The 21774-nt window shown below is 38.0% G+C and overlaps 1 protein-coding gene across 12 annotated transcripts in view; it reads right to left on the bottom strand.

The window, feature by feature from the left end:
• LEKR1 (leucine, glutamate and lysine rich 1) overlaps positions 1-21446 on the bottom strand; it is a 307061-nt gene extending 285615 nt beyond the window's left edge. For 10 of the 12 annotated variants that reach the window (XR_014822590.1, XR_014822589.1, XR_014822591.1 and 7 more), the window contains exons 1-2: positions 21378-21446; positions 18382-18471 (exon numbers count right to left, since the gene is read on the bottom strand). Coding sequence is in view for 2 of the 12 variants with exons in the window: in XM_021069707.2 (XP_020925366.2) it covers positions 18382-18429 (48 nt within the window). In the remaining 10 variants the exon portion in view is untranslated. The remainder of the gene's footprint in view (positions 1-18381; positions 18472-21377) is intronic. The other 2 variants (XM_084987473.1, XM_084987477.1) reach the window with 1 other exon arrangement.
• Between the last annotated feature and the right edge of the window lie 328 nt (positions 21447-21774).

Below are 21774 nucleotides of genomic sequence, written 5' to 3'. Positions count from 1 at the left end.
AGCTTTGTGTCTTCTGTAAAATTGAACCTTGAAAGTTGTTTCATCCATCTAATTTATTGATAAAAAATGTTGACTATGACAAAAGTCAAGGGTAGACCTCTACAACATCATATCTCCTTAGTAAATACTAATTCATTACTCAGCACATATCAAATACAACTTTTCAAGTGGTTATTAAACTACTCAAATTATTTGCAATACCAGCTTATATTATTCATATTGTCTTCAGGAATATTATGACAAACTTTGTCAAATGCCTTTCTAAAGTCTATATATTCTATATCAACTACAGTCCTGGACCTAGTGACTTCATACAAAATGGCATGGCAAGGCCTATGTGCCAGTCCTCTTAAAGAACATTAAAGTGGCTCAAGGGTTATTGTTTTTTCTAATATACCCTCACAAATAACCTTTTTTTTCTTTTTTTGGCCTTGCCCATAGCATGCAGAAGTTCCCGGGCAAGGGATAAAACCTGAGTCACAGCAGTGACAAAGAGCCACAGCAGTGACAATGCTGAATACTTAATGGCTAGGACCCAAAGAACTCCAAAAATCATCTTTTAATAGTACATTCTAGAATCTCGTCTGAGATTGAAATAGAGTTCACTGGTAATTCATGGTCATTTTATGCATGGAATTGATAGGGATGGAGTAGGGACAGGTAGTTGTATAAGTCCCAATAAGGGACCATAGTTAGAGGGAAACTTAGGGGACTTTGGGAGATCACTTTAAGTTAGCTGCTCAAGAGGACCATCAGAACAAGGTAGGCTTGCTTGACTACAGGAAACACTAGATATGCCTCAGGTCATTGGGTGGGGGATGGGGTAGAGGCCTGCATTCAGATTCAGACCAAGGGCAGGAGTTTGAGGATTGCCCTTCTGCTGATTTGAACTCACTGTACGGGATACTAAGGATGAGCTATTGCTCTCAACAAAAGAGTCTGAAGGGGTGGTCTTTTCTGACCCCCATTCCCCTTGGATGATAAAACTGTGGCTCACAGGATCCCAGGGGACAGAGCCTCCTTGCCTGCCCACTTGCATCTCTCGCAAGCATCCTATCTTAATCTATTTCTTGCCTATCACTTTGTCTCTCACTGAGTTCCTTTTGTGCAGAGGCATAAAGGACCTGAACCTCCGTGAGTCCAGATACCAGGTGAGTAATTCTAATTTAAAACTGTGAGTTCTGGGAGTTCTCATTGTGGCACAATGGAAATGAATCCAACTAGGAACTATGAGGTTGCGGGTTTGATCCCTGGCCTCACGCAGTGGGTTAAGATTCTGCAGGCGTTGCCGTGAGCTGTGGTGTAGGTCTCAAATTCAGCTCGGATCTGGCACTACTATGGCTATGGCGTAGGAGGGCAGCTGTAGCTCCCATTTGACCTCTAGCCTGGGAACCCCCATATGCTGCGGTGCAGCCCTAAAAAAACAAAAGACAAAAAAATTAAAATAAGAAAACTGTGAGTTCAAGTCCCAAACTGGGTTTAGATTGGGTTTGAGTCCCAGCATATGGGTTCAAGTCCCAATCTGGATTCTGGCTAGGTTCAGGCCATTAGTGCTATCAGTTTCAGAATGGCATTTGTATGTTTTCCTCTTACTCTGTACATGTTCTCAAAGATCACCAAGAGTGGCTCTGTAATCCCACTGAAGGGAACTATCAGTCCTCAGGAATATAATTCATCTAGATCAAGAGACCTGAACTAATTAAGAGCATATGGGTATTCTTTTACAATCCCTTTCACCATCATGAGTTTTGGTTCCCTCTCATCAATTTGAAAATTATATTCTTATTCCAAGGAACTTTCATCCTTAGCCTGTTAATCACAGTTCTCTCCCAGCTCCTGGGAAAGTGCTGTATCCTTATTCTAAAAAAAAAAAAAAAAAAAAAAAAAAAAAAGATTGTGGCCTGAGGCACAAAACACAAAACTGTATAAATTTCACAGTTGTGAAAGCTATTAGAACGTTATTCCAACATAGAAATGATGGGAAAAGCTGAAATAAGTGAAATATACATTTTACAAAACAGGCCTTCTAGAAGTTCAGCAAAGAAAGCCAAAACATGATATTCATTATGATCTAGGAATTATCTAGAATGATCTATGTCTAGATCATATTCATTATGATCTAAGACATATCATAAAATAATAGGTCCATAAGGGTAGTCTCTAGACTTCACTTAGAATTACCTGGGGAGTTCCTGCTATGGCTCAGTAGTAACAAATCCAACCAGTATCCATGAATATGCAGGTTCGATCCCTGGCCTCGTTCAGTGTGTTAAAGATCTGGTGTAGACAAGAGCTGAGGTATAGACTGCAGACTCACTCAGATCTGGCATTGCTGTGGCTGTGGCACTGGCAGGCAGCTGCAGTTCTGATTTGATCCCTAGCCCGGGAACTTCCATATGCTGCCAGTGCAGTGTCCCCACCCCCCACCAAAAAAAGGAAAACCTGAATTAGTGAGTGATCTGTGTTAAACAATTACATTGAACAAAAGTTTTCAATGTTATTAAATAAAAGTAGTTCTCTGTAAGTAAAACTGCAAAAGAAAAAATGTAATAATGCTTTCAAAATCTTTCTTTCTGTATGGGCTAATTATTTAAGACATTTTTGTGAAACTTAAGAAGATATGAAATACTATAATTATGTTCCCAAATGAAGTAAGTAAAACTTATCTTTTTTGGTGAAATATAATTTGTGCTTCATTCTTATAACTTGGTGTTATATCATCTTGTTTTGTAAGTAAAATAATGACATGCTGTCATTCTTGAGAAAAGGGCTATCATTAGCGGATGCTTTTGCTTTTTACAAGATGCACTTTGGAGGAGGCATCAAAAAATGCAGTATATTAAACAAATGCAGAGACATTTAAAAATAAATTATAAAATAAACTTCTAAAATGCAGTGTTGGTACTTTTAAAATTATAGTTATTTAATATAAAATGATGCAAAATTTTTAAAAGGTTAAATTAAGCTTCAGATTTTATTCAAATCTCTTGTCTGTGCTTTAAGAGGGAAACGCACTCAGTAACTTCCTGCTGCCCAAGTGAGGCATTCTCTGGTCCAAAAATTGTTCTTCTTTCCTTTTCCCAGCCATCCCATGCATTTTGTGCTTACATAAGAAAGAAATAGAGAAGTTATTCCACTGTGGTAAAAGTGACAACAGTATAAAATGTTAACCTTTCTAAGAAGAGTATACATTAAAAAAGATGCCTTTGGAGTTCCCATTGTGGCTCAGCGGTAATGAACCTGACTAGTATCCCTGAGGATGCAGGTTCAATCCCCGGTTTCACTCAGTGGGTTGAGGAGCCAGTGTTTCTGTGAGCTGTGGTGTAGGCTGCAGATGTGCTTGGATCCCATAGTGCTGTGGCTGTGGTGTGGGCCAGCAGCTGCTCCCTGGCCTGGGTACTTCCTTGTGTCATGTCTGTAGCCCTAAAAAGACCAAAAAAAAAAAAATGCCTTTACTCAAAACAATCAAATGTCTAGTTAGTAAATTTCATTCAGATTCCAAGAGGCCTTTTGAGGCATATAGCACAATGAAACTTTTGAGTCATTAGTCACACAGACAACCTGACTGTTTCATAAGGCCATCACAACCCTTCCTTATCAATGTCACCTGGCTGCACCACCAAATCATAAAGTAATTTGGGGAGTTCCCATTGTGACACAGTGAGTTTAAGAATACAACTTAAGTGGCTTGGGGTGCTGCAGAAGTGTGGGTTTGATCCTCGGCCTAGCTCAGAGAGTTAAATGATCTGGCATTGTAGCAGCTGCAGTATGGATCACAGCTGTGACTTGGATTCAGTCCCTGGCCCAGGAACTTCTACATGCCATGGATGTGACCATTAAAAAATTAAGTAAATAAATAAACAAAAAGCAATTGGTAAAGACTACCTACCCTAAACCCCTATAGGTACATTTCCAACAAGATGTTTTTCAAGTTTATGGACAGGATTTTTCTCAAATTTATATGAAAAGGCAAAGAAACTAGAAGGACCAAAATAGGGTTAAAAAAATAAAGAGAAGCATTTTACTTGATTTTTCAAGACATATGTATTGCTATGTCTAGCAACCAACACCATGAGGCATCAGCTGAAAGAAAGACGCATAGATCAATAGAACAAAATAAAGAACCTAAAAATAGATCTACATAAATATTCCAAACTAATTTTGGTCAAGGTGTAAAAGCAATTTAGTGAAGGGAAAATTGCCTTTTCAAAAAACAGTCCTATAAGAATAACTGGATATCCACAGGTTACAAAACAAACAAACAAACAACATCAACCCAAATCTCACATCCTATACAAAATTAACTACAATGTAAAACATAAAAATATAGTCTTAAAAGAAAAATCCTTAGAGTAAATCTTCAAGATCTAAATTAAGCAAAGAGTTATTAAACTTGATGCCAAAAACATGATCTATAAAAAGAAAAATTGATGGCCTGGATTTCATCAAAATTTAAAACGTTTGCTCTATAAAAGACTCTGCAAAGAGGATGAAATGAGAAGCTACAAAGACTAGTATCTAGATTATATAAAGAACACTCAAAACTCAACAGTTAAAAAAATCCAATTAGAAAATGGTCAAAAGAGGAGTTCCCGTCATGGGAGTGGTTAACAAATCTGAGTAGCATCAATGAGCACAGGTTCAATCCCTGGCCTTTCTCAGTGGGTTAAGAATCTGGTGTTGTCAGGAGCCGGACAACACCAGATGTCATGTAGGTCACAGACATGGCTCGGATCCTGCTTGCTGTGACTGTGGTGTAGGCTAGCAGCTACAGCTCTAATTCAACCCCTAACTTGGGAACCTCCATATGCCATGGGTGCAGCTCTAAAAATAAAAAAAAAAATGGTCAAAAGACATGAAGAGACATTTCACCTAAGAGGACATATAGATACCAAATAAGCACATGAAGGATAAGCCATTAGGAAAATGACAATTAAAACCACAATGAAATATCACTGAACACTTATCAGAAAGGCTAAAATGACAGTGGCACAATATATTAAAATGAAAAAGGCAAAAACCTACAGCCAAGAATACTCTACCCAGCAAGACTCTCATTCAGATTTGATACACAGATCAAAAGTTTTAGATGTGTAAGAGCTAAGAGTTCAGCACCACCAAACCAGGTTTATAAGAAATGTTACAAGAACTTCTCTAAGTGAAAAAGGCCCACAACTGGAAACATGAAAATTACAAAATGAAAAAATTCATTGGTAAAGGCAAACATATAGTAAACATAAGATATAATCCAGGCACAAAAATACTAAGAATGTTAAAAGATGAAAGTAGTAAAATGATCTATATCCACAATATGCAGTTAAGGGATACACAAAATAATTAGTTGTAAAATACAATGTCAAAAACAGTAATCTTGAGGGGAGTTCATGTTGAGGCTCAGTGGTTAATGAATCCGACTAGGAACCATAAGGTTGCAGGTTCAAACCCTGGCCTCACTCAGTGGGATAAGGATCCGGCATTGCTGTTAGCTGTGGTGTGGGTCACAGATGTGGCTAAGTTCCCATGAGGCTGTGGCTGTGGCATAGGCCGGTGGCTACAGCTCCAATTAGACCCCTAGCCTGGGACCTCCATATGCCGTGGGTGCGGCCCTAGAATAGACAAAACAAAACAGTAATCGTGAGGTGAAGAGAGCACAAATGCAAGGTTGTTAAAATGCATCTGAAATTAAGAGAGCAACAACTGAAACAAGCACATATATATTGCTACATATAAATCTCATGGTAACCACAAACCAAAAAATCTATAATAGATACACACACAAACACAAAAAAGGAATCCAAACACAGCACTAAAAGAGTCACCAAATCACAAAAGAAAAAAAAAAAAACAAGAGAAGAAAGGAACAATTGGGTTTTGATGATGGTTGTACAACCACAAACATAATAAAATTCATTGAATTTTTTTTTAAAAAAAGAAGAAAAAAGAAGGAACAAATAAGCCCTAAAAAAAGAACCCCCCAAAAAAACAACGAAATGATATTATGAACATTCATATCAATAATTACTTTATATGCAAATGAATTAAATGCTCCAATCCAAAGACAACGAGTGGCTGAACAGAAACAAAAATAAGATCTACATTTATGCTGCCTATAAGAAACTCATTTTAGATCTAAAGACACACACAGACTAGGAGTTCCTGTTGTGGCTCAGTGGGTAAAGAACCTGACTAGCATGCAGAAGGACATGGCTTCAATCCCTGGCCTCAATCAGTGGGTTAAAGGATCCAGCATTGCCACAAGCTGCAGCATAGTCATAGATGCAGTTGGGATCTGGTGTTGCTGTGCCTGTGGCATAGGTCAGTGGCTATGATTCTGATTTGACCCTAGCCTGGGAACCTCCATATGCCAAGGGTGTGGCCCTAAAAAGACAAAAAATAAAAATAAAGACACACACCAACACACACCAAAAAGTGGCAGGGGTGGGTAGAAAAAAGTATTCTATGCAAACAGAAATCAAAAGAAAGCCAGCATAGCAATATTTATATCAGACAAAATATACTTTAAAATAAAGACCATAAAGAGACATAGAAAGATTACATAATGATCAAGGGTTCAATCCAGGAAGATATAAAAATAGTAAATAAATAAGCACCTGACATAGACACATATAAATACATAAAGCAAATACCAACAGACATAAAGGAAGAAACTGATAGTAATACAATAATAATAGGGGACTTTAACACCCCAGTAACATCAATGGACAGATCATCCAGATGGAAAATTAATAAGGAAACACTGACCATACGAACTTAATAGACATATACCTATATCTATATCTATACATTCCATCCAAAAGCAGCAGAATATATATTCTTTTCAAGTGCACATGGAACATTCTCCAGGATAGTTCACATGCTAAGCCACAAAACAAGCCTTTGTAAATTTAACAAAATTCAAATAATATAAAGCATCTTTTCTGACCATAATGCTATGAGACTGAAAATCAACTATAAGAAAAAAGCTGTAAAGAACACAGACAGGTGGAGGCTAAACAATATGCTACTAAACAGCCAATGGATCACTGAAGAAATCAAAGAGGAAATCAGCAAATACCTGAGGAAAAATGAAAATGAAAACAGAACAATCCAAAATCCTACAGGTGGAGCAAAAGTAGTATTAAAAGGGAAGTTTACAGCAATATAAATTTACCTCAGGAAACAAGAAAAATTTCAAATAAGCAACCTAAGCTTACACCTAAAGGAACTAGAAAAAGAAGAACAAACAAAACTTAAAAGTTAGTGAAAGGAAAGAAATCATAAAGATATGAGCAGAAATAAATGGAATAGAGACTTAAAAATAAAAAAGATCAATAAAACTAGGAGCTGGTTCTTTGAAAAGATCAACAAAATTGATAAGCTTTTAGCCAGACTCACCAAGAAAAAAAGAGAGATGAATCAAATCAATAAAATAAGAAATGAAAAAGAAGTTACAACTAACACCACAGAAATACAAAGGATCATAAGAAGAACTATAGGCCAATAAAAGTGGAAAACATAGAAAAAATGGACAAATTCCTGGAAATGTACAATATCCTAGGACCAAACCAGGATGAAATAGAAAATATGAACAGACTACCAGTAATGAAATTGAATCAAAATTCCCAATAAACAAAAGTCCTTGACCAGATAGCATCACAGATAAATTTTACCAAACATTTAGAAAAGAGTTAACACTTAACCTTCTCAAACTATTTAAAAAAATTGCAAAGGAAGGAATGCTTCCAAATTTACTCTGAGGCCAGTATCACCCTGACACCAAAACCAAACAAAGATCTCATACACAAAAAGAAATTACAGACCAATATCCCTAGTGAATATAGACGCAAAAATCCCCAACAAAATACTAGCAAACTGAGTCCAAAAATACATTACAAGTATCATACACCATGATTAAGTGGGATTTATCCCACGGTTGCAAGGATTTTTCAATATATGCAAATCAATCAATATAATACACCACATTTACAAATTGAAGAATAAGAACCACATAGTCATCTCAGCAGATGCAGAAAAAGCTTTTGACAAAATTCAACATCCATGTATGATCAAAAAAAAAAACAAAAAACCTCTCACCAAAGTGGGTATAAAGGGAACATGCCTCTACATAAGAAAGGCCATATATGATAAGCCCACAGCTAACATTACACTCAACAATGAAAAGCTTGAAATCACTTCCTTTAAGATCAGGAACAAGACAAAGATGCACATTCTCTCCACTTTTTTTCAATATAGTATTCAAAGTCCTAACCACAGCAATCAGATAAGAAAAAAAAAAAAAAAGGAATCCAAATTAGAAAGGAAATAAAACTGTCATGGTTTGCAAACGATACGATATTCTACAAATAAATCCTACCAGATGCTACCAGAAAACTACTAGAGCTCAACACTGGATTTGATAAAGTTGCAGGATACAGTATTATATCAAAAACAGGATACAAAATTAATATATAGTAATCTCTTGCATTTCTATACTATAGCAATAAGCTATCAGAAAGAGAAATTAAGGGAAAAACTCTGTTTATAATTACATCAAAAAGGCTAAAATACCTGGAAATAAACAGGAACCATGAGGTTGAGGTTCGATCCATGGACTTGCTCAGTGGGTTAAGGATCTGGCATTGCCATGAACTGTGGTACAGGTCGCAGATGTGGCTCTGGCTATGGCTCTGGCGTAGGCTGGTGGCTACAGCTCTGATTCGACCCCTAGCCTGGGAACTGCCATATGTCACGGGAGCAGCCCAAGAAAATGGCAAAAAGACAAAAGAAAAAAAAAAAAAGGCTAAAATACCAGGAAATAAACATACCTAAGGAGATAAGAGATCTATACTCAGAAAACAATTATAAAACTATTATAAAGCTATATATAAAACACCACTGAAAGAAAATGAAGATAACACAAACAGATGTAAAGATATACTGTGTTTATAGACTGGAAGAATCAATATTGTCCAAATGACTATATTACCCAAGAAAATCTATGGAATCAATGCAATCCCTATCAAAATACCACTGGCATTTTTCACAGAACTAGAACAAATAATTTTAATACTTTTATGGAAATAAAAAAGACCCCCCCAATAGCCAGAACAATGTTGAGAAAGAAGAACAGAGCTGGAGGTATCACATTTGCTGACTTCAGACTATAATACAAAGATACAGTAATCAAAACAGTATGGTGCTGGCACCAAAACAGATACGTAAATCAATGAAGCATAATAGAGAGCCCTTAAACTCATGCACCTGTGGTCAATCAACCTATAACAAAGGAGACAAGAATATAAAATGGAGAAAAGACAGTCATTTCAATAAGGGATGCTGAGAAAAGTGGACAGCTACATGTAAAAGAATGAAATCAGAACATTTTTTAACATCACATACAAAAATAAATTCAAAGTGGATCAAAGACCTAAATGTAAGACTGGAAACCACAAAAATTCTAAAAGAAAACATAGATGGAACGCTGACATAAATCATAGCAATACTTTTTTTGGATCTTTCTCCCAAAGAAGAAGAAAAAAAGCAAAAGTAAACAGATGGAACCTAATAAAACTTACTTTGCATAGCAAAGGAAACCTTTGACAAAACTAAAAGGCAACCTATGAAGTGAGAGAAAATATTTTCAAAATGATACGATTGATAAGGGGTTAATAACCAAAATATAAATAGATCATACAACTCAACATCAAAAAGACAAACAACTGAATTTAAAAATGGACAGAAGACCTGAATAAACCTTTCTCCAAAGAATATGCAGAGATGGCCAATGGACACATGAAAAGATGTTCAACACTGTTAATCCTCAAAGAAATACAAATTAAAACCACAAAGAGATAATCATCTCACATCTGTCAGAATAGCTGTCATCAAAAAGAACATAAACAACAAATGTGGGCAAGGATGCAGAAAAGAAAGAACCCTCATAACTGCTGGTGGGAATGTAAATTTGTGCAGCTACCATGGAAGACATCATGGAGGTTTCTCAAAAAAAGCTAAAAATAAAACTACCATAGGACCCAGCAATTCCACTACAGTGTATATAAATGAAAAAAATGAAAACACTAATTCAAAAAGATACATGCATGCCAATGTTCACAGAAGCATTATTTACAACCGCAAAAATTTGGAAGCAACCTAAGTGTTCATCAACAGATGAAAAGATAAAGATGTGGTATATAATGGAATACTACTCAGCCATTAAAAAGAATGAAATTTTGGAGTTCCCATTGTGGCACAGTGGTTAACGAATTCGACTAGGAACCGTGACGTTGCGGGTTCGATCCCTGGCCTCTCTCAGTGGGTTAAGGATCCAGCATTGCCGTGAGCTATGGTGTAGGTCACAGACGCAGCTTGGATCCCATGTTGCTGTGGCTCTGGCATAGGCCGGCGGCTACAGCTCCGATTCAACCCCTAGCCTGGGAACCTCCATATGCTGTGGGAGTGTGGCAAGAAAAGGCAAAAAGACAAAAAAAAAAAGAATGAAATTTTGCCATTTTCAACAACACAGATGTACTTAGAGGGTATTATACTAAGTGAAATAAGTCAAAGACAAATACTGTATGATATCACTTATATGTGGAATCTAAGAAACAAAATCAACTAGTGAATATACTAAAAAGAAAACAGACTCACAGATAAAGAGAACAAGCTAGTAGTTACCAGTGGAGAAGACAGGGATAGGAGATTAAGAGGTACAAACTACTGTGTATAAAGTAAATAAGCTACGAGACTATATCTTACAGCACAAGGAATTTAGCCAATATTGTTTAATAATTATAAATGAAGTATAACCTTTAAAAATTGTAAAACACTATGCTGTACACCTGAAACATAATTTTGTACATCAGTTGCTATATGTCAATAAAAAAAGGTTTTAAAATCTAATGGCACAGCCACATGGAAAAGAATGAAATTAGAACACTCCCTAACACCATACACAAAAATAAACTCAAAATGGATTAAAGACCTAGATATACGACTAGACACTATAAAACTCTTAGAGGAAAACACAGGCCAAACACTCTCTGACATAAACAACAGCAACATCTTCTCAGATCCACCTCTTAGAGTACTGACAGTAAAAATAAAAATAAACAAATGGGACTTCATTAAACTTAAAAGTTTCTGCACAGCAAAGGAAACCCTAAACAACACGAAAAGACAACCCACAGAATAGGAGAAAATCTTTGCAAGTGATTCAACTGACAAGGGATTAATCTCCAAAATTTATAAACAACTTCTGCAGCTCCATACCAAAAAAACAAACCCCATCAAAAAATGGGCAGAAGATCTAAACAGAGAGTTACCCAAAGAAGACATATGGATGGCCAAAAAACACATGAAAAGATGTTCAACATCACTCATTATTAGAGAAATGCAAATCAAAACCACTATGAGGTACCACCTTACACCAGCCAGAATGGTCAGCATCAAAAAGTCTACCAACAATAAGTGCTGGGGAGGATGTAGAGAAAAAGGAACCCTAGTACACTGTTGGTGGGATTGTAAATTGGTGCAACCACTGTGGAAAGCAGGACGGAGATTCCCTAGAATAGAACTACCATTTGATCCAGCAATCCCACTCCTGGGCATCTATCCAGAGAAAACCATGACTTGAAAAGACACATGTACTCCAATGTTCATTGCAGCACTATTTGCATTAGCCAAGACATGGAAACAACCTAAATGTCCATCGACAGAGGAGTGGATCAAGACGAGGGGGTACACATACACAATGGAATATTACTCAGGCATTAAAAGGAAAGAAATAATGGCATTTTTAGCAACATGGATGTTCCTAGAAATTATCATGCTAAGTTAAGTCAGTCAGACATTGAGACACCAACATCAAATGCTTTCACTGACATGTGGAATCTGAAAAAAGGACAGACTGAACTTCTTTTCAGAACAGACGCTGACTCACAGGCATTGAAAAACTTATGGTCTCTGGAGGAGACAGTTTGGGGGGTGGGGGGATGTGCTTGGGTTGTGGGATGGAAATCCTGTGAAATTGGATTGTTATGATCATTATACAACTACAGATGTGATAAATTCATTTGAGTAATAAAAAAAACAGAAATAAATAAAATCTAATGACAAGATCAAATGCTGAAAATACAGAGAAACTGGATCACTCGTACACTGCTGGTGAGGATGTAAAATGCTATAGCCCTCTGGAAAGGTTTGTCAGTGTTTTAGAAAACTAAACATGCATCTACCAAACAACCTAGCAATTGTACTCAGGCATTTATTCCAGGAAAATAAAAACATGTTGACATAAAAACCTATACACTAATATTTGTAGGAGCTTTATACATAATACCCCCAAACTAGAAAAAATTCAGATGTTCTTCAACAGGTAAAGCAAACTGTAGCACATTCATACCACAGAATGATACTCAGCAATAAAAAAGGGGAAAAAAAGTGCAGATACATGACACAACCTGAACAAAGCTACAGAGAATTACACTGAATGGAAAAAAAAATACCAAACACTGTATATCGCATGATTCCATTTTTATAACATTCTTGAAATGACAAAATTATTGGAGACCAGATTAATGGTTGCCAGGGACATGAATTGGGGGGCAGAGTGGAGTGGAGGTGTGTGAAAGGAGGAGTTAAGGTGAATGTAGCTATTTATATAAGGGCAACAGGAGGAGTCTTTGTTGTGACAGAACCATTTTAACTGTATCAGTGTTCATATGCTGGTTGTGATATTGCAGTATAGTTTCACCAGATGTTACCACTGGGGAAAGCAGGGGAAAGGGTACATGAGATTTCTTGGTATCACTTCTCACAAACTGCATATGAATAAAATAAAAAGTTTGATTTAAAAATAATAAAATATAAAAATAAATAAACCTGGGGCTAAAATACCAGAGAAATCCATAAAGAAATTTTATTGAGCAATTTTTGAAAATGTTGGCTTCATACCTAAACTATACATGACACACCTAGGTTTATCTAAGTATGCTTCCAAAGTATATTTCCCCCAACACCTATTTTTCCAGAAAACCTCACCTTAGTAAACTCTATGATCCGCCTGCAAAAGTATTCTGGACTACAAAACAACAAATGCATATTTTTTAATATTCATAATAACTGAAAAAAAAAAACCTGTTTTCCCTAGTGAAGTACTATCGTGGATCACAATATTAAGTGATGAGTCCCCCCAAAAATTTTAGTTTCCCATCTCTTTTGTTATTACTTTAAAAATTACAATTACTTAAAAACACAACACACATACCCATACACACATACATATACCACTTCTTTCCCAGGATACTAGCGCTAACGTTTCTATGACGATTTTTCTTTTTCTTTTTTCTCTACTTTAACACAAAATTTGACCCTAGCCACACTGGCCCAAAATGACCTGGAAAATTAAGTTTATTTTTTCTGGCACTGACAATTTGTGCTTGGAAATATAAAACTGTTATTCTGAATAAATTTCAAAGTTCCAAAGTACTAAAATTACTTTACTGAAACAGGACAAAATGAGCTGTTACTGGTAGGGAAAGGGATTGTTATCCCAGAAAGAACAGTGTGCTCTCCAGCCCTTGCACTGCCACTTCTGTTTTGTAAAATAAACAACTCTGGTCTCTTTATTTTACTTTGTGTCCTGTGGTAATAAATATCTCCTGAAGCTAAAACCCTATTACAAGTGCTCATTTTGTCACCATTTAAAAAAACAAGAGATCAGTTTTACTTTTGCAAAATAACAGACTTTTCCACTGATTTGTTGAGGTTATTCTGACTTCTGTGTATGTTCTCTAGCAAAAAACAGCAAAAAAGAAAATTAATCATTGCTTTTTTACTAAAAGGAGGAGTCCACATGTCCATAAAATTGGTGGGCATTTAGGAGGGAAAGAGATATAGAACTATTACTTTACTGATCTGTAAGTGTTGTTTTAGTTTTAAGTTGTGGCAATCAAATCCTAAACACAGAACTGTACTATCATTACAAGTGCATTCTGCTTTCAGAATGCTGGATGAAAATTTAAACAAACAAAGCTGCTGCTTATCGGAGGTCAGAGAGATAGGTTGGTAGGAGACAGCTCAGTCTAGAGAGCAGATTTAGAGATACGACCTAAGAACATAACGTAAGTAAACTGTAGAGTCTAGCAGCAGAGGGGAAGATGCAGTCTTGCCATCTAGCCCACGGGCCTGTTTTACATTTTCTGCCACTTGAGGAGATGGAAGTCTGAAACATGTTTTATGCTCAGTCAGAAATTGCAAGAAAAAGCAAAAAGATCTGGGAGCGGTAGTCAAAAGATTATCTTATTCTTTCTTTCCTAAGATTCCCTAAGAAGATGAGACCAGAGGGAGATGATTTAACAATCTTTTGCTTTCTAATCAGGCAATGGGTGATTGCCTGATTAGATAACTAGGGCTTATTGTCATCAGCATGCTTCTCCACATTTTCCCTTCAGTGGCCATCTCCCCACATTTATTTTTTTCTTGTAACTCTTTCTACTGCTACCTATTTTGCCATTAATAGTACAGCCATTTTCATTTCCTTTATCACTTACCTTTTATGCAATTCATCAACCATCCCCCTTCTATATCATACAGAAAATTACAGAAAGAAATGAATAGGAAAGGCTCCCCTCACCTTCTCTTCCCTGATTTCTACTCAAACCTTTCTTGACTATACACGGAAAAAAAGGAAATGCAGCAGGGGATTCCTAGAAAAAGAGCCAGCATAAAAACTAACACAAAAAGTAAACAGAAGAATAAGGAAAAAAAAAAAAAAAGCCTTTTAAAGACTCTCTGCTCTGTCATTATATACCAATCCACCCTCCTATGTCCATTTTTATCCAATAAAATGTAACAGGAGCTCCTCCTGTGGCGCAATGGGATCAGCAGTGGCTTGGGAGTGTTGGGACATGGGTTTGATCCCCTGGCTCAGCACAGTGGGTTAAGGATCCAGTGTTGCCACAGCTGTGGCTCAGTTCACGGCTGTGGCTCAGATCTGATCCACGGCCGCAGGGTGGCCAAAATAAAAAAGAAATGTAGTATAATTCCCAAGCCATTATGAAAAATAAGTAATGAAATAATGGTTCTAATGTGAAGTACTCCTATTATTATTATAAGCTATATAATTTATTTAACATAATTATGTATAGAATGATTATGCAAGCTGACTAAATAGATATTCTGCCCGATCACTAAACAATCCAACAAGTTACATTATGTACCATCTAGAGGAATCAAATACAGGTAAGAAGGTATAGAAAACAAGTAACTGACATCTTTAGACCAAGATGCATGTGTACATTTTTGGTTGTCTTAAAATCAAATACACAAAACAGTGTCTGGCACATTATAGGCACTTGATAACTACTTGTTGTATAAATGCACCTAACTTAGGTCTGAAAAAGTGTAAAGATGCACTTTGTGCTCTAAACATTCTGCAGGCCAAAGGCTACAATCCTCTTACTTGTCCAGGGCCTTAGACAGCTGAGCTGCTCCTGGCCTCTCCACCTCTCTGTACTTCATGGATAGCTGCCTGCCATTCAAGCTTTGAGAAGAAAACTGTATTTATTTAATTATTTATTTATTTATTTTGTCTTTTTTGCCATTTCTTGGGCCGCTCCTGCTTTGAGAAGAAAACTGTATTTATTTATTTATTTATTTATTTTGTCTTTTTTGCCATTTCTTGGGCCGCTCCCACGGCATATGGAGGTTCCCAGGCTAGGGGTCGAATCAGAGCTGTAGCCTCCGGCCTATGCCAGAGCCACATCAACTCGGGATCCGAGCCGTGTCTGCGACCTGCACCACAGCTTAAGGCAATGCCAAATCCTTAACCCACTGAGCAAGGCCAGGGATCGAACCCGCAACCCCATGGTTCCTAGTTGGATTCCTTAACCACAACGGGAACTCCGAAAACTGTATTTATAAGATGTTTGGTTTTGGCATTTTTAAACAATTTACTCCTAAAGTACCTTAAACATGAACAAAAACCCACATTCAACTCATAAAATCTCCACTAAAATAAATACATACTCTTTCTTGCATTTGAAACATTGACATTGTTAAACATTCTCTAACTTGGCCAGTTTTTTCTCCCAGTTAGATCTGGTTCCCTTGGCTCAGAGTATCCTATTCCCTGTCTGTTTCTAGAAATGCCTGCCTTCAAGGGCCAATTCCAGTTTTACCTCCAGCATAAAGACCCTCCCTTGACCAACCTAATACTCAGGGATTTCTCTCCCCACCTGCTCCACTCTCAGAGAACATACTATCTTATATATATCTAATGGTGTCTTTTAGAGGGTTTTTTTTTTATGTCATTATATATCTGCTTATTGACAGGGGATTGGTATCTGAGTAGGGAAATTGCATCTTGCAGATTGTTTTGTTTCCTTTAATCTCTAGCATAGTTTATGGAAGGAACACAGTTGAGGAAGGAGGAGGACATTCCATGTCTTCAAACATATGTAGATACCTCTTCTCAGGTAAGCACAGCATAACTGAGCTCTCTCTGAGGGAGAGAGCTTACTCTCCCTTACACCTAACTTAAAAGGTGAAATGAACTAAATGCAATGGTTTAAAGGGTCTTTTCTGGTAACTGGCCTTCCCTTCCAGTTCCAGATAGATTGCAGTTTATGTTAAGTCTAAAGGAAATGGCATGGCAGTAAGCATCAAGTTAAATCAATGGCATGATTAATGCTAACAGGCAGCCCCAAACAACATGCACAAAGGATAAAAGCATATCTGAGAGCTGAATGCAATTTTTAATTAAAATCTAATGGACCGGTGGTTAAGTAGGAGTTGACTGTAGATTTACTTTAAAAACTGAATGATTAATGATAGTTAAGTTTTGAGGTTTTAAATCATAATTTGTTGATCAGTTTCAAAGAGATAGTTTTAAAGTTATGCTGCTAACAATGTACGTGTTGCCAAACTAAATATGAGAGAAATGCTTTTCCCTGAGGACAGAAATGAACTAACAGGGAGAAGAGTAGTAGCAGCTATGAAAAAGAATTGATTGTTAACCAGATTAAATAAGTTGATGCATACTAAAGGGCTTTAAAAGAGTGAGTGCCTGGTGCATGGTGAGTAATAAGAATTAAGGTGAAAATGAAATAGACCCTTACAGAGACACACTGAAAATTCTGCATCATAAAATGTTACAAAATAATTATAATTTATATAGTGATTTACTACCGATTGTTTGTTTGCAATTATGGAATAAGGATCACTTAAAATTTTAAACAGAGTGCCCCTTAGCACAAGGGGATCAGCATCATTTCTTCAAGCACCAGGACTGGGGTTCCATTCCCCAGCCCAGCACAGTGGGTTAAAGGATGGTGTTGCCCAGCTGTGGCTGAAACTATGGCTCAGATCTGATCCCTGGCTGGGGAACTCCATATGGCTCAGAGTGGGAAAAGAAAAAAAAAAAAAAAATTTAAATAGATCCAGATGTTTTTTTTTTTTTTTTTTCTGAAAAGCTGCTAGAAAAATATCTAAAAATAGTATGCGACCATTGCTGAAGCCCTCTTCTCACAAGGGCTCCACAAACACCTGGTCAAACACTGTGCTAGAACTGAAACCAAGCAGGGCCCTGTGGGGCTCCTGGGCACAAAAGCCTTTCTGTATCCCTTATTCCTAGTCTTTAGGAAATAGACCTCATTCAGCCTCCATGACCTTCCCTCAGTTCCAAAGGGCAGGTTCAAACAGTTGCTAATCAGGGAAAGGAGTGGAGACAGAGACAAAGAGGACCAGTCAAGTAATAATATTGCAGCCTTGAGGCAGGGTCCTGGTTTCTCCTCCAGGAATATATATAACAATATCTTTGAGTTCTTCTGCAGGACTAAACCCCCAACAAATGAAAGTTGTTATGAAACATTCTTCATTCCAGAAAGGAGGACCACCAGAACCAGTCCCAGGGCCACTAAACACTAACTTGGAAGAAGAATGAAAGCTTGCACCTACCCTGATCCTTATCTGTGACCTTATTTTCTTCTCCCAAAACTATAGGACCACCTCCTAAATCTCTCCCAAAGAAGGGCACAGTCTTTAGGACATTAGCCTGCTGTGGCTTCCTTTGCCTGGCAAAGCAATAAACCTATTTCTTTCTCCTGCACCCAAAACTGTCTCCATGCCTCTATTTAGCAGCCATGGACAGAGGTCGAGTTTGAGCAACAGAATTATATATGTCTTTTTTCACAGGTCAAACACTTTTTGTACTGAGTCAAATTCTATAATTTTGACTGTTAGGATTGCTATCTTCCCCACTCCACCAATTCACTGCAGATCCCCTAAAAAAAAATAAAACCTCTGAATTCATTCTCCCAGGTTTTGGAATTATCTTTTAAAATCTCTGAATGTTGTGCTATAATAACATAATATTCATACCTTTTGTATTTCTTCAGGTAATGCATGCATGGGCACGTGACGATCCATAATTTCCCAAAATACACTGAGGGAGTGCTGAAGTAAAATAATCTAAAAACATTGATGGCAATAGTCAGAATTAAAACAATGTGAAGAAAATTCAAAGAGATAAATTCCTGGGAGTGTTTGGGGATCAATGGTGATAACTGTTTCAACAGATGTTTGTTTCATCAACTCAATGTTAAAAGGTACAATGGGGGTTTTCTCAGTTAGTTATTAGGCCAGTAGGATAGGAGAGACCTATAGAGAGAGACTACTGAATTAGAAATCTTTCTTTCTGTGGAACTTTACAGTCTAATTGTAATTTCTGTGGTGGTTTACTACTAGTTATTTGTTTTGCAAATACAGAATTAGGATCACAAAATTTTAAACAGACTCATTTATTCCATTTTTAAAAAAACCTTTCTTCCTGAAAAGCTGCTAGAAAAAATATCTAAAAGCAACTGTGACATGAATGCCCGCTTAAATGATGATGTACAGGAGAAAAATATTTAGTTATCAGATTCAATATGATATGCAGGCACTGAACAGAAGAGCTGTCACAGCATGAGAAGCCAAGTGCCAATTAAGATGGACATTATATCATTTTTATGCAGATGTTTTCCTTTTAATCAATTTCACTTTCTAATAAAACAATTCAATATAAAACTACCACTACTTTCATAAAACCACACAAGATGAATGAATGAGCGCTTTGAGTTACTTTTTTTAATCTTTCCCAAATATGGAGAAAGACTAGACAGTCCAGTTTCATGAATGAGAGATATTTATATATCTAAGGAGCGAAGGGTAAAGGGTGACAGCAGAATAAGATGAGACAGTGCACAATTCCATAGCAGGAAATGACAGCCAAGGGCCAGGAGTTGTAGACAAGAGACTATTTGGAAGTTCAGGAAAGAAAAAATGTCTTTCTGATGCAAGTGGGGAATTGGTGAAGGCTTCCTCAGGTGGTTTGCTTTTGATCAGGAAAGGATTTTAACAAAGAGAGACTGGAGAGGGATAGTAACCCCAGACACAAAGCAAGGTACCAGAGAAATTGTAGTTAACAAAAATTGCTGTAGATGTAGGTTTGTTTTTTTTTTTTTAATTGTACAAGTATTGGTGGAAGAGAGGATTCCTCATCCCGTGTTAGTCCAAAGCTCCATGTTTTAATGAGCTGTTTAAAACAACTAATGGGCTGTTTTCCCATGTAAATGTAATACATCGTGTGCGTGTTTGGGGTGGGGGAAGGAGGTTAACTGGAGTTAACCACTGGCAGGGCAGGTGGGGGAGGGCGGGGGTGGTGGTGTAAAGTCAACTGACATAGTTAACAGAGGCCCACAAGGCCAAGTACATAATAATCTGATGTTTGGCAGACTCTTACAGTGATGTGGCAAGAGCTCATTATTCACAGAAAGCTCATTATTCTCAATTCTGCCATTCTACAACGGGCTCACCATCAGTAAAATAATATGGCATCATCCTAATTAAACTCTATTGGGAGCAGAATTTTTCCTAAAATTACCAACTAAATCTCCTTTTAAAATTCCATGCATAAATTTATTTGAGAGCACAGATCTAGTGACAGTATAAACAAGGAACAGTGAACAGTTTTTATTTAGTACCATCATTTTAAGTCTGTCCCAATTTTGCAGGCTTAGTATACCAAGGGAGAAGAATTGGTAGGTCTGATTATTGAGAAAAAATTAAAATATTCTGCCAATCCAGAGAATCTTCCCATGATGCAGAAAGAAAACAATTTTATTACTGAAAAAACCTTTAACTAGACTGTGATGCACATCACAGTTAATCTGCTAATGAGATTACAAAGACAGAAGGCAATCTCATTCTTTTTATACAGCCAAGCAGATACAACCCATTGCATACATGTTCTCAAGATAAGTGATAACTTGTCCTCAACACAGCTGCTACACTCTCTTTCATAGTTTTCAATTCACCTGGTAATCGAAATAGCCACCAGCTAATTGCTCTAAGGAAAACATATCTCTATGAAAAAGCAGGTAACTATTAGAAGCACTAAACTCTCAAGGTGATATGAAACTAGGTGCCCTATCTTCCTTAATGTTTACATTTTAAAGAAATGGCTCCTGGGTCCTACAGAGAAAAAAAAGGGGGGGGGGTCTTTAAAAGACTGGCATACATAGTAAAGAAATAGAGAAAGCATTCACAAATAAGAGGTTTCCTAAGGAAGGGAGGGGAGAGGTCTCTTACCCTTCTGGCAAAAGGGGAATTTAAAATATTTTAATCTACTCTAACATTATTCTTGCAGTTTTTATCAAATGAGACCCTTTTATTCTTTCATATTACACACTTTGTAAGCGGCCCTTAGACAAGAGGTGCGGTGATAACTGGCAGCAGCCACTAGATATTTGCGAACCTGGTCTCTTAAAAGGATCACGAGGAAGATGTCAAAAATACAGCCACGTCCTCGACGGTTCACTTCCATTACCTTCCTGACACCATTGTCACGTTGGGCCATTAACTCACATTCAGCTTTCGGGCCCTTCCCTAAAATATTCCCTTGGTGGGAATCACCTACAGATGAGCACAATCAGGGTCAGGTGAAGCGGGAGTTCACTTCCTAAGACTTTTCTGAAGGGGAGGGATTTTCCAAATAGAAACCAACTGTAAGTCCAGCCAAAATGTCCGCAAGGGTTTTGAAATCTGTCCCTTTCTAACCCCGCTCCCTCGGGACCTGTGATGATAGGAACAGAAGGAGGAGGAGGGTCAAGGGTGAGGCGGAGCGGCGCAGTCCAGCGGAGAAGAGGGCGGGGCTCCTGGAGACAGACAGGGCCGTGGCGGGGGTCAGAGCGAGGCACGGAGCCCATCCTCTGCGCACGTCGCCACAGCTCGGTTTTCCGGCCCTCTCTCCGCGAGCCAGCACGCCTCCGCTCCGGAACTGCGCCCGGGGGACCGGGTCATCCCGGGGCTCAAGGAAGCCATTCACTGTTTCTCACCTAGACTTCGATTCCGCGGGGTACGAAACAGCTTTCCCGGTCTCCCTGGAGACGGCTGTGCATCAGCCTGACGTCAGGGCGCGATGACGTCACAGCCTACGTCCCTCGCCAACGCGGAAGCCCGGTTCCCCAGCGCCAGCGCGGGACCGAAGCCCCTGGCGGAAGCGGGAATTCTTCTGGCGGGGGTCTGAGGAAGGGCTGGTATTACGCTGGCTGTTGTAAGAGAGAGGCAAGGCGTGCGAAAGGCTAAGCGGGGGAGGGTGTGCTGGAGTCGTAGATGTAAAGAGATGTCCCCAGCCCTGCGGCGGGTCGGAGAAACGCTGGCTACGGTGAAGGCCGAAATAGGTCTCACCCCTGGCTCTAGGGCCCTTTTGGTGGACACAGCAGGGAGCAATTG

The sequence above is a fragment of the Sus scrofa genome, chromosome 13 (genome assembly GCF_054392235.1).
Source record: "Sus scrofa isolate SSC_HxYL_T2T_F1_AM1 chromosome 13, Sscrofa_HxYL_maternal_Yorkshire_Landrace_v2.0, whole genome shotgun sequence".
Classification (NCBI taxonomy): Eukaryota; Metazoa; Chordata; class Mammalia; order Artiodactyla; family Suidae; genus Sus; species Sus scrofa.
Note: the sequence above shows the minus strand (reverse complement) of the source record. Positions and strands in the feature narration are given on the sequence as shown.